Raw genomic sequence first — 14,378 nt, 5'->3', positions numbered from 1 at the left:
GAGTACTGCTCCTTTGTGTCATGGTGCAGTGTTGCCAGGGATCCTTGTCTTTGGCTGCAGGTTATCATTTTCTTGGCCCTGAGATGGCCTCGCTCTTCTTCTGTGGCCTGGCTGTCCTGCCATCTTACATAAAAATTCACTCCCCTTCTGGGGTAAGAAAAGGTCCAACTGAAAGTCCAAAACAAATGCTCACATTTATGGTGGTTCTGCCTTCTCGGGCTCTACCAAGGTACTCTGCTTCTTGACCCCTTCTCCTGGCCCCTGTGGAGCTTCTTGGTTTTCTTGTCTTGGTTCTGCCGCAGGATTCCCCTACTGCCTCCCTGGATGCCTGGCCCCTTCCAGGAGCTCACTAATAGGAGTTAGCTCTACGGGAAAGCTCCGCTCTCTAACCACAAGCAGCCCCAAACTCCTGGGCTTCACATGCAGGAGTGTCCCATCTCCTTTACAGCATCTCTCCCTGTACTGCATTCTCAGTTGTATTTAAGAAGTCCTTCCTGATTCTCTGCAGCTGGGTCACTAATTAAGTTGCCATATCACCATCAGCTGAGGTCACAGACAGGACTGAGCCTGGTTTTCCTTAAAGAGACAGCCAGCCTGTGACAGTCCTGTGAGGTTTACTTGGAATGTCATTAAATTGTTTGCCGATAGGACACATACACCTAAAGAAGATTCTCTTACAGAAACTTTTTTCATATTTTTAAGATGGAAATGTATTTTAACTTCAGGATGTCAAAAAATACAAATTGCAGCTTAATTTGTCCCTTTAAAAAACCCATTTACATGTTTGGAACACGTCCTTTATGAATCTCCTCTTTTTGGGATGGTTAAAAGGATGGAATATCCACCTCTAAGTGGAGATACAGAAAAGATATAATGTAAGATATATACCCTTGAGTATGAGGGCTTTTTAAAAAAAAAAAAAAAAAAAAAAAAAAAAAAATTGGAGAGGCTAGCTGGCTAGTTTATTTTTTATTTTTTACTCTTTCAGATTTGATTTTGCAATGCAGTCTTTGAGGAAGCTTGGTATATGTTTTAAATGGTGGTGGTAGAAACCTGTTTTGTAACATTGGAAGTGAAGTATTTTCATAAATAAAGTACTGGCAGCATTATATAAGAGTGGAGCAAAGCTAAGAGGAAAAATGGGATGAACCTTGGGGTTTTGTAAACTAACAAAATAAGTTAGTGAGGTCTCACTGTTTAGTGGAAAGATGAAGCCCATTAAATAACTATAGTGAAACATTCTATGTAAAATGATTACCTAATCGACAGTATAGTTGGTAAAAATACAAAATGACACCACATGGCATTCCTTAACTTTTGACCGCTTAACTTTGCAACCGTAACGTTTTTAGTGTAGTTTTGTATGTAATATGTTTTATATAGAGGGGAATATATAATAAACCTGTTCTTGGAAAGCATCTTTGAAAAAAGGCTTTGTAATTGGTTGACAGGTTGAAGTTTGTTTGTTTGAAAGACCTCCTGTAAACGATTAAAACAAAATTGGTATTCTAGTTTAAGATATCCACTGTTTCACTTGGACTTCAAGTTGCATAATTAAAATAAAATCTAATCAATCAGAGTTTAAACTGGTTTCAGGGACTAAACCTGCCCCTGGGTCTTCGCTGCTGTTTTCGGTGGTGGTGGTCTTTCAGTCAGATTTTTGTTGTTGAAAGACTCACTCAAATAGCATAAACTGACTATACAAAGAGAACAGTCAAGCTAACTGGACATGCAGTTCTGTCAAATGCACAAAATAGAAAAATATTTGTTTTTTTTTTAGTTTATCATGTATACAAAGCAACCTCAATCCTGCAGGCAGATCCTTGTGCCTGGTGCAGAACTTCTTTGACGTAAGTGAAACTTTACTTAGGTACAAGGATTTGCCAGTGCATATCTACCTACAGGATTGGGGTGTATAAGCGATCACAGCAGCTAAAAATCAAACAAATGTAATTTTTAAAGTTGATGTTTCTTTCAGCCTGTGAAATTCTCCATTTACTTCATTGTAATGGAAACATGAGAGAGGTTTAGGAAGCATATTAAACTGAATTTAGTATAAACCGATTCTGCCTGTGCTAAGGGGATGTAATTTTAACAAGTATATGGATTTAGAATTCAAATATTTCTGTTTAGCACCCCTTTTAAAGTAAAGTATATAAAGACATGGTTTTTAAGTTAAAAGAATTCACACTTCCAAAAATGCATTTGAATGAATCCTATTTAAATATGGTAACAGTAGTTCTATAAGTAATTCATGTGCTAAAAGAAAATAGGTAAATTGAAAGTAAATACAAATTTTTCATTTCATTACTGGATTGCAGATTCTTTTTTTGTTGAAGTATAGCTTAAATTAATTTTAAAACAAGATAATGAAGTTTCATACTCTGTAACAAAACACAGATTTTCAACCTTAGCTTCCTGATTTTTTTAAATGAGAATACTACAAATAATACAAACCAGCATCAAAGGTGCCTGTTTTGTGGTCTTCATAAACACATCAGGATTTTAGACAAACAATTTGGAAATAGTAAGAACCACTATTTATTTGTCAACATTAATGTCATCACTCTGATTTGGCCTACATTACAGCTATATGGAAACTAGTCAATTTCTAATTTGACTTTGGGAAAACTCTGTTTTTGATACTCTTCCCACTTGTAGTCACCTTTCAGAAGAATGCAAACAATCGAAAAGTAGAGTATTATAATAGCCTAAATGCTATTCTTATTATGCAAACCTAAATTGAGGTGGTATGAAGAATTTTTTAGATTTGGGAGAGAGAAGCAAAATTTGTAGCCTTTAAATTTAAAGTAAACTGAGCCATATTTTTTTCTATTCTGGGTTCATTTTCCTACTGATTTATACTTTAGTTGATACTGCTGTCTGCCTGTGAATTTAACAGTTACAATATGGAAGAAAAATGAGCTTTTTTTAACTCCATCAGCAGAATAATGTGGCTTCTTTTAACTGTCCATTCTGAAATCATTGACGCTTTTTAAATTATAAACAGTAACAATTTTTTTCTCTTATTTTATGCAGAATCAGATTCAGTACCTCAAGCAAGTCCAGCAGCCTAGTGTTGCCCAACTGAGATCAACAATGGTGGACCCAGCCATCAACTTGTTTTTCCTAAAAATGAAAGGTGAACTGGAACAGACTAAAGACAAACTGGAACAAGCCCAAAATGAACTGAGTGCCTGGAAATTTACGCCTGATAGGTAAACAAAACAAATACTCCCCAGTCAAGACTACCCTGACAGTCTCACTGCGAGAATGCTATGGTGGGACAGCCAAGTACTCGTTTCCACACCAAGACTCAGACGTTTTGAGCCAAAAAGCCACATTCTTATACTGTCCAGCTTGTAATGCTTAATGTAAAACTTACCAGATGAACCTTGTGTTTCAGCTTTTTTCTCCCCCTTTGCTTCAGAGGCCTGATGGCGTCGGACTATTCTGAAGAAGTGGCTGCCTCTGAAAAAAAAATTTCTTTTCTAGAACATGTAGACACGTGCAAAGTGGTTCTATTTGAAGAAATAGAGGGAGAAACAGAAGGCTTAAGTCTGTGGCACACTGTGTCTACAGACAGTTTGGAGGAGAGAGAACCTAGAGATTTTAAATCATGAATTGAACATGTAAAATTCCAGTAAAATGTAAAAATGGAATATGCTTCGCTCTTAACCTTGAGCCTAGTGACTTAGAGACACTGTAAGTCAGTTTTGCCAATAAGACTGGACTTCCTGCTTGTTCACTGAACTGCTGGGTCAAAACTCAATGAGGTGAATTTTGCATTAAAGAGTTTATTTGCTAACCAGCTTTAAATAGCCACGAGAGAGTGCTATTTCATATTGCATCAGTGGTAGTGTACACTTTTGACTGACTGTTTAGCATTTGAGCTATATAGCATTTCACTGAGCCTTAAGTCAATATGATTTTAAATAATGGATTGTTCTCTGGATGGTTGATGATACTGTGGACTCAAAAATAGGACTGTATAAAATACAGGTACTATCTAATTGCAGGTTTTAAATTGTTTGAAGCAATATATTTGATCACAACTAGAGTGTATGATTAGGAAAACTAGTTGTGATAAGTATTTCACTGCATGGAAACATGCAGAAATGAGAATTTTTTCAAACGTCTATTCTGAGAACTGATCTCAAATGCTTCATATATGAGGCACACATAATGGCAACTGTCTTCAGTGTTGGTGTGGGGTATTTTTGTTTCATTGTATGCCTGTTTTTGTATTGCACTTCTATATAAAATGTGCCTTGAAAGAGTTGTTAATATAGAGCTTAAGGAACACGACGGTAATACTATTGTACTGTGAAACTTTTGGGGTAATGAACGAGAATGTTACCTTTAAGATGTCTCGTTCTCTGAAAAGAGAGGGAAGACGATATTCTTAAAAAAAAAAAAAAAATAATAATAATTTAAACGCATGCATTCTTCTGGCTGGAATCAATTAAGGAGCTTTGCTACTCTATTGATGCCTTTTTGTAATGTTGTCCCCAGTTATTTGCAAGAATAGTAATATGGGACAGCTCAGAGTGCATGTTTTGAGATGTGTAAGTGTGCAGAGAAATGTGAAATTATGTGGACTGGTATAGTGCTCATGTATTGTTAGCTGATTAGTTTGTCAGAACATTAATGTTCTAGATATACAGTTGGGCACTATTTCATGACTCCGTCCAACACTGTGGAAAGTTCACTGTAACCAAATCATTTTAAAAAACAAACCAAAACCCCAAATCCACCAGGTTTCGTTTTATAAAAGGTAATGTATTCTAACTGCTTATTGTTCAAAATGCAATTTTCATTAAGATCACTTAAATTTTAATTCAACTCACTTAAAGTATCTTAAACTGTTGTGTGCTTCAGATAAGTAATGTGGGCGAGAAAGAGTAGTGTGCTTTTGTGTAGTGTTACTTAAGCAGTGGATTTACATCAAAAGAAAACCTTCAAAATTTTAATTTTTTAAAAAAATTATACATATATTGAACCTATTTTGCTGTGACAGTATTATTTAAGGTTTTAGTGATCTAGCATCAAAACAAAGGTAAGACTTGCATTAGTGAACAATTGTGTTAATGTGTTACCAAGTAATTTGAAAGTACTGTTTACTATAATATGCAGTCAAAAAAACCAGCCATGCTGATTTCTTGGTAATTTGAAGTTTATAAATCAGTTAATTTATTTAGATAAAGGATGCAAAACGTGTTGTGTGACACTGAGGTGACAAATGTTTGTTTACCACTTTGTCTTAATTTCAAGCAGAAGTATTTAAAAAATTTTTTTTTGCTAATTTTTATATAGTCTTTGGGGGGGAGGTTATGTTGTGTTTAAAAGTAAGTGATAAAAGAACTGAACAATATTCCCTAATTCAAATTCTGTGTAATCTGAGTCTAATCATGGTGCAAGTATATGAATACATATTAGATACGTGCAGGAAATAGAATGCAAGGAATCAACAATTTATTTCTAGTCTGTTTGTTTGTTTCAGTATTTAGGGAACTCTTTTATTTGTCATTGGGTTCATGATTTTATTTTCATTCGTAAAGAGATGAGTCAGACTGCTCAAGCTATAAAGGGTTTGTAGAAATTTTTATTGTTTCACTAGGAACGGTTTCCCATTTTCGTCCTGTCCTTGTGTATAACCACTCTTATTTTATGGCACCTCATCTCATATTTGAAAGAGTTGATGATCTCCTTCAAAATCTTTAATTGTTCTGAACTAACCCAACACACGTCTGCTCCAATTCCATTGCAAGCCCAAGTTTAGCATCAAGCCTGGGACTTCATTGTAGTAGATGCATACAGCATTATCCTTGCTGACAGATGTTTAGAGGGGGAAAGAAGTGAGTGGTTTTATTAAGCCATTTAAATCACCATTTAAACATTCCGTACATAATACGCATTTTTGTTTAAATAAAACGTCAGCAGAAACTTCACTTATAGAAAGCTTACTGTTACAAATGGTAGTCTTTTGAAATTTAACCCCTTCCATTTTTACAGGTTTTATAGTATGTGTTCGCACATGAATTTGGTAAACATACAGTTGCAAAACCTGGTTCTGTGACTTTAATCAGAGTTATTCTAAGATTTACTGCCTTTGATATTCTTGCATGTATTATCTTGATTACATACTTCAACATGCAAGGTAGGTTTGTTCAAACTCAGTAGTGCAAAGTGTTTAGACAAAGTAAAGTTTAGAAAAGTAAATTGCATTATAGGTAACTGTGCAAATTCCTATACGGGTAATAAAAGCAAAAGGTTTGTTGTGGCAGGAACAGACATGGTGAAGAAATTAGCAGGCATTCTAGAATGGTGCAAAGCTTCTGAAGTTGTTAATGGTGCATACTAATACATGCAACAGTTGGCAATGGCTGTTGTGAAGACATTACATGATTATCTATAGTGGTAGTAAATACAGAATAAAAGCTTACCAGTAGCAGGAACTTGGAAATGGCTAAATCATTGCCTGTCTGCCTAAAAGCTTTTGCAATATCTGTCACATTGGTTAAGTCCAAAGTGGTCCTAGTTTACACAGAATAAATAAGCATCCTGTAGAAAATTTTTATCTTAAATTGTATTACTTGTATTGTATTAGGTCAGCACAACTCTAAGCTTCAAGAACTTGGCATTGGACATCACATCAAGATAAAGAACAGGTTGCTGTATTAAGCACATTTGCAGGCTTCCAGGACTTTACACAGCCAGATTCCTTCTGGAGCAGCCCCTCTGAAAGATGTGGGAGAGTCAGTTGGAAGACTTTAAATGGGACAGTTGGCAGAACTATTAAAAATCTGAAGTGTTAAAAGCTTGAATGCTTAAACAGTTAATTGAGAGATGATTTGAAGTGACTTTTGGCTGGGCACCAGTTTTGCTGGGGAGAGCTGTGGTCTGAAGCACACTAGCAATATTTTTTTACCTTTTTAATATGCAAAATTTCATTCTGCCCTTGTAACTTTATTATACAGTCTCAAGCTGACCTCCTCAGGCTTGTTACCTAATACAAGTCCTGAAGTTCAATCACAAACCCATTAATTCTGTTTTTCCAGGGCTTTCATTTCCTGTGGAAAAAGAGGACTGCTTCATTATATATGTTGCTAAACCTCAAAGAAGGCAAAATATTTGTGGTTACTTTCCAAACTTTGGCAGACCAACAGTGTTAGAGGGCTTTAGCTATCAACTTTATTTTGTGATGAAATAAACATTATTGCCTATATATTAATTTGCATACTAGTTCCTATAATGCTCTACATTGCAGTTTTAACATGAAGATTTAAGATATGCGTATGTTCCTGATTTTGCAAAAAGCAGACTATCAAATCTGCTTTTTCCCCATGAAATACTTTTTGGTCTGGTGTTTCCTGGCTTTTAATCACCAGGCACTCTTAAAGGTACACTGTCAACTTTAAAATCTGGTTAAACTTAAAAAAAACAAAAAAAAACACTACTTGCTCCTGAATCCCCCTGCTGCCTTGTATTTTTCAGCTCCATTTTCTCTTATCTCCCCTCACACTCTGTGAAAGACACAAAGGAGGAGCTGACTGTAGCTATTGGGGAAACAACGAAGCAATGTATATAATATAGTCAAAAGTACAAAACTGGAAAAATATAAATATTTAATCATTCAGGTACGTTAAGTAAGAAGTTTTCATGCTGATCAAAAAAACCCATTAAATTCAATATTCTTCAAACCTGACAGGTTAAAAAAAAAAAAAAAAAGCTGACTAGCTAGTAAAATATTTAGTACATAAAGTGAAGGAGCACTTTTAATGTTTGTAACTCACTGTCTGATTACCAGGCACATAACCTTTTTTTTTTCTTCCTTTGAGAATGGACAAATGCCAAATTGTGTCTTGATAGTCCAGATGTCAGTAATCAAAAACATTGTGGCCATTCATATTTACAGTAATAGAATTTGCCTTTCGCTTTTACGGAACGGCGACAGAAGATCAACAGACATTGGAACAGCACGTGGTAACTATAGGGAGACTTTCTGCTATGACAATTACCTTGAGGCACAATGTTCCTTAAATTGTGACATGCAGAAATCACATCTCCTATCTCTGTTATAATTGTAATTGAGGAAGATTACAGAAGGTTTTATCTTCATTTTGTGATAGATGGCTCTTTCCTTTGCAGCCAAACAGGCAAAAAGTTAATGGCGAAGTGTCGAATGCTTATCCAGGAGAATCAAGAGCTTGGAAGGCAGCTGTCCCAAGGACGCATTGCACAGCTTGAGGCAGAGCTGGCTTTACAGAAGAAATATAGTGAGGAACTAAAAAGCAGTCAGGATGGTAAGGGCTTTTTTAAGAAAATGGAAATTGCCTTGCATTTGCACTGGCTTAATTATTTAATCTACTGGTCATGTGGATATTGTAAATTATCCCGTTACTGTGCCCGAGACACTTTTTTTTTTTTTTCCCCTTTCCCCGAATCAAAGGGACAGTGTCAGGTTAAACATAACGTAAAAATTCTTATCTGTGGTGCTGGTTGCCTTAGATTACTAAAACAAAATATTTAAGGGTAACTTCGCTGTTTACACTGGGGTCAGAGTCACTTTAAGGTGAAGAATGAAACTGTTTCACTTTTTGGGTCTGAACACAATATTCTGCACTCTTTGGACAGCAAAAGCTGCTGAACTGTTGAATCTAAAACTCTTACTTTTTATTAATTTCATGCAAATATTAGTGGGATGTTTTATAGTCTCACTTCATTTGCTAAAAACAGGCTTTTAACAATACCTAAAATCAGTAGAAATGTTCACAGAAATCTTTTTACATTTGTGTAAAAAATAGTCACTGAAATGTTCTGCAATATTCACAATCGAAATATTGCAGCATTTGTTAGTGCCTCTGAACCTGCAAGTGAAACTACCTGTGAACTGACTGACTTTCCCCTAGCTGAAATGGAGGAAAAAATCCTAGACTACTAAATTTCCAGCCTTAAAGGTTCAGAGTTTGTAACATAGGTCAGGAAATTTTTCTTCTAAATTTATTGTCTGAGAGTGGCCCTAAACAGACTTCTTTATAAAATATTTTAAAAAGAAAGTTTGGGAGTTAAGTCTGACACTGTCCCTGAAACCAGTTGCGAAAAAGAAAACCTAGAAGTTCAACAGGACTATGCAGGTTTTATTTGACTTTACAACCTGTAGCTGGTTAATGGTTTGTGACATGATGCACTTATTTCTGAAGATAGAATTATCTGCTTCCTTTGTGAGGAAGCTCATTGTAGAATGGTAGAATGCCTAGAAGAATTAGGGAAAATAGTTCTTACAATTGTGGCATCAATTTGCAGTATGTTACTGGAATAAAGACTACTTTTTCGGTTCCCTAAATTAATGTGTTAAATCACCCAAGTGACTTTTTCCTTCTAAATTTATCAAGTTGGTAATTGAAACAAAGGAAGCGAATGTTCTTTCAAAAATTGCCTCTGCAGGTATCTACTCTTGAACATGATGCAGTGTTACAAGCTTCAGAATGATTTAAAAGCAACCACTGGGGGTATGAGCGCACACTCCCTGCAGAACCAAATGTTTTAAGTGAGGTTCTAAAAGGCCTGAGACCTTAACCAGCTCACAATTCTGTTCTCTTCCACCCATGACCATTCATCTTCTCTTTTTTTAGTTTCCTTTATAGCTGCAAATAATATGAGTTAGAGTTCTGAAAAGTCCATCTTCTCGAGATACTTTGTTTATAAAACATCAAAATAAAGTAATATAGATTGCATGTTTTGCTTTGTCATCGTAGAGTTAATGTGCAGTTTAATGTAAAAAGTGACCAAAAATTGCATTGTGGGATTCCATATTTCTCTTATTGACTCCTGGTCAAACTTGCCCAGTTAGCCAATACAATTTTTTCTTTCCCTGACTCCCAGTATTGCAACCTCAATCCAGGCTATGAGAGGCAAGCTGTTTGTTTCTTTTGTTATACATCCAAACTAAAAATTCTACAGTTGCAACTTGGTTAACAGATCTGTTGATGCACAAGTCAGATTGGAATCCATCTCTCTCCTGTTGTACTTGTTATGCAGGGCTGAAAGGAGGAAAAGTAATTAAATCACTTATTGTTAGTAAACTAATGTATCAGAATGATTCAGATACCTACAAGTAGCCTATATGTTGCATCAGAATGTGCTTTGTCACTACTTTTTTTTTTTTTTTTTTTTTTAAACGATAGCTGCTATAGTATTTCTACACCCTCCCTTTGTCCAAGAGTGGATTTTTCCACACACACTTCCACCCTCACCCAACAGCTGTGTTTGAAAAAGTATGCAGATGGCAGTTTGGAATTTAGGGTTTCCTCCATACAAAACATTGCAACATCACACATTTTGCAGATGCAACAGCTGAAAATACAGACCTCTAGGAACTTTAGCATATGAACCTTTAGTAATAACTCTATCTGCTCAGGATTCTTTTACGTACTGTTTTAGAGTCCAGGTATGTGAGCTATTAAGTGTGTGCTCCAAATGTGTTTTCTCTATATAGAATTGAATGACTTCATCATCCAGCTTGATGAGGAGGTAGAGGGTATGCAGAGTACCATTCTAGTACTTCAGCAGCAGTTGAAGGAGACTCGCCAGCAGTTGGCTCAGTTCCAGCAGCAGCAGTCCCAGGCCTCAGCCCCAGGTACCAGCAGGACTCCATCTTCTGAGCCTACAGACCAGGGAGAGGCCATGGGTAAAGACTGCAGCCGTCTGGCTAACGGACCGAGCAATGGCAGCTCTTCCCATCAGAGGACGTCTGGGCCTGGATTTTATAGGGAGGGTAGTGGCACGGAAGATGACTTCCCAGCGTCTCCAGGGAATGGTAATAAGCTCTCCAACCACTCTGAAGATAGAACAGTCAGAGGAGGTTGTAGCTACATAAACCAACTAAGTACTGGGTATGAAAGTGTAGACTCTCCCACTGGCAGTGAAAACTCACTCACTCACCACTCAAATGACACAGACTCCAATCATGATCCTCAAGAAGAGAAAACAGTGAGCATGAAAGGTAACAGAACTGTGGGTTCTCGTCATGTTCAGAATGGTTTGGACTCCAATGTAAATGTCCAGGGTTCAGTTTTGTAACATTTTTTTCTGCAACACTTTTATACAGTGTCATTTAAATTGGGAGAGGATACTGTCCAGAAACCGTTTAAATTAGTGCATACTTGTCACAGTTTTGCCTTTTTGTGGTTTTTTTGCTTCAATACCTCTGCCACTTTGGAAATTTTAACAGTTAATTACGTTGAATGTTGCTAAAAGGACATTTGTGTAGGCTCAAGTTATTTTTATATGAGTTAATGTGAAGTTGAAAATGGAAATTATTTCCACAAAGTATAACATAAATGATGTCTGTACAAATCTGTGTATATCTAGAACCTGTGCTGTGTAAGGGCATTCTTACTCATATTGTTATATTTACACCACATTCAACATTTGTCATATTAGCTGTGGGTTTATGACTGCCAAGTTTGCCCAGTACAGTAGTTTTATCACTAAAAGATGGACTTGTTGAAGGAGTCCTGTAGTAGTTCCAGTGTTAATTACAGTTTTTTTCCACCACACATCTGTGCATTTCTCCTTAGGTGACCGAATGTTTAAGAAGTTTGTGTGCATAGTTACTCAGTTTTTAAGAACTGTTGTATCTTGTTTATGCATATTGCTCTGTGACTCCAATATTATCTTACCTGTACTGACCAAACCTAAATAAAGACTTTTAATAATGTAATTTATTTTAGTCTGCATTGGTTTCATGTGATGTATTTGTATACAATGCATTTTTATTGTACATGTTTTCTGTTGGATTATTTGCCCACTACCAATCTACATAGTAAAAAATCATGCTGAAGACCTCAAGTTTGAGACATGTGACATTTTTCTTTTTAATAAATAAAAATAAGTTCTTGTAGTTTAATTTCAGGTTGGCTTGGTGGCTGGGGGTGCTTACCTTGTAAATTGTTTTTGTTATCACCAAATGAAGTGACAATACCATGTGTGAAGAATTGATATTGCAGACTTCATGGCGTCATAAATCTGATTCGTAGCGAGGTATAAATGTCTTGTGTGTAAATTCACAAGGAATTAAACTATAAAAGCTGAAGAAATTAAGTTATTCCTGATTTCGTTATGATTAACTTAACCTTAATCTTGAGTTAAAGCAAATCTGAAACTGCTTAAAAATAGATCACACTTTATATTGTCAGATAAATGTGTTTTTAGTTTCAAGTTCTTCAGCACCTGAGTTTCTGGTGACACACAATCTGCTTTACCAATTTAAAGGTGGCAGTATGAAAACAAGGAGATGACTTTATAAAAATGGCATTTTTATAAACACAACTATATGGCTAAAGCCCTGTGGCACTCATCTGGTGGGTTTAGGGTTAAGTTAAAGTTAAGAACCATACTTTTAAAATTGCTTTAATTTCACCTTTAACTAGAAATGCATTGGCACTAGATAACTTATCAGACTGTTACTTGAAGGTTTTATGCTGCTTGTGCATAGCGGAGGCAAAAAAAGAGAGATACTGCTGCCAACTTTGCAGCCTACTTGTGGAAGCACTTGCACTTCTGTTGCTGCAAAGCAGTACTTGTAAGCCATGTAGATTTTTGGAAACCATCTTTTAACTAATTGCTATTAAAAGAAACTCTACAATCCATTTTACTAAATTCTTATAAGAATAAATGTTTTGATATTTTGTTTGGTACTGTAATCTAGAGAAGAATGTGGAGTCCATGGTATACTAAAGGTGTCTACAATAGCAATATCAAGAGATGAGGGGATGGACATAACATGCTATGAAACAAAACCATTGATGTAATAAACTGCAGGAGTCCTGTTAGACATCAACATGAAATATAGCCGATCTCAATAAATGAGTTAAAAGGAGTTTCAGATACACTATTGAATCCAAGGCACTTTTGTGGTTTGATAGGCAATTTTTTCTCACTTGTATCTGCATATTTCACAGCAACTAGGGAAAGTACAGGTGAATGATAAAAGTGACTCTGCACAGTGCCATCAAATGTTCAGAGTAAATACATGAAAAATACCTTTTCCTCTAATCTTCAAATTACAGCAATATGCTGTTTTTAATTGATTTTCAAATGTGATTTTTTTTTTAAATTGACTTCCTTATGTAGTTATCTGTTCTGCAAAATAAGGCATTCTGATTTTGAATATTAAAAGCATTGTTTCATTTAAATTGCCTGTTTACATTTTAAATCTTTTTAATATAAAATGACTTTTTCCCCATTGTAATGGTATGTTTTAAAATTAACTTTATTAAAAAGATAGAGTGGAGTAGTTTGATAGTATTTAGGCGCTCTCCATTCTAAAGCAGATCATACTAATTTTTATAAAACTTGTAAATTGCATTAGTAAACAAACTTTCTATGCCAAGGGTAAACCAATTGCTGTTCAAATACCTGTTAAAACTATTTCCTTCTCTATTCTCCACTTGCTATGTTAATTGTGTTCCAATATCCAGAGTTTTTAAAAAAAAAAAAAAAAAAAATTAGTGTATAAATCTGAGCAGTTCTGCAATCCTTATGTTGGTTAATGGGATGAAAGTTTGATCTGTTTTGCAAAATGGCTTGCTTATTGGAACATATTTGTCAGAATGCAGCACAACTGGGAGGAAATAGAGCAATGTAAAAAAACTGGCTAAACAGTTTTGAAATTAAGTATGTGTGGATATATAAATGGTCATAACTACCAAATTTAATGAATTAATCAACATACAAGTGAAGTCTGCATCTTAAGTGTTGACATGTAATCTCACTGCATTTGTCATAAATGTTGGGGGTGAAATCCTAGCCCCACTCAAGTCAATGGCAAAACTCCCATTGACTTCTGTGGGGTCCATATTTCACTCTAGATGTTGGAGTATACAACTATTTTTATTCTACATCCTTGGATTGCCAAACAGTATAACTGGCTCAGATCGAGCCATATGACACATTGGCATGCTGTCCTAGCAGATCCTAAACTGGCAACCTCTTAGGATGTGTAGTACCATAGCACCTAAGTAATGGGGTTACAAAACAAAAGAGTAATTTGTCAAATTATGCACATGATACAATTTAAGGTCCCTATATGGTGCCCTTCAATTGGATTTTCTGACATGATGCTTCATGTAGCATTCCTAGCAGAAGCCAAATCTAACATGCTGGCTTATAAATTGCTTGATGTATTTGTGGCTTAATTGACATCTAGATTCTGCAGAATCTGAAATCTTTCACTTCATTTAAAAACAAACTAACTCATGTTGGCTAACAGAACCTTCTGATGTGATCTACACTTGAGGCAGTGTTTGTTTGATTCTGCAAATAACCTTAAGAGTGTAGAGGTGTGAGCGCTCTTGCTTATTGCTGCTAGTGGG

General features: G+C 35.7%; 1 protein-coding gene across 5 annotated transcripts in view; it reads left to right on the top strand.

The window, feature by feature from the left end:
* Positions 1-11,725, top strand: part of LOC102935616 (WT1 associated protein) — a 37,320-nt gene extending 25,595 nt beyond the window's left edge. For 3 of the 5 annotated variants that reach the window (XM_007065687.4, XM_043544285.1, XM_037895089.2), the window contains exons 6-8: positions 3,040-3,218; positions 8,152-8,306; positions 10,499-11,725. In XM_007065687.4, coding sequence (XP_007065749.1) covers positions 3,040-3,218; positions 8,152-8,306; positions 10,499-11,082 — 918 coding nt within the window. In that variant the 3' untranslated portion in view covers positions 11,083-11,725. Of the gene's footprint in view, positions 1-3,039; positions 3,219-3,430; positions 3,777-6,610; positions 7,848-8,151; positions 8,307-10,498 lie in introns of those variants that run through there. The other 2 variants (XR_006290046.1, XR_006290045.1) reach the window with 1 other exon arrangement.
* The last annotated feature ends 2,653 nt before the right edge of the window (positions 11,726-14,378 follow it).

The sequence above is a fragment of the Chelonia mydas genome, chromosome 3 (genome assembly GCF_015237465.2).
Source record: "Chelonia mydas isolate rCheMyd1 chromosome 3, rCheMyd1.pri.v2, whole genome shotgun sequence".
Lineage (NCBI taxonomy): Eukaryota > Metazoa > Chordata > Testudines > Cheloniidae > Chelonia > Chelonia mydas.
The sequence above is the reverse complement of the archived record's forward strand: the minus strand, read 5'-3'. Positions and strand labels throughout refer to the sequence as shown.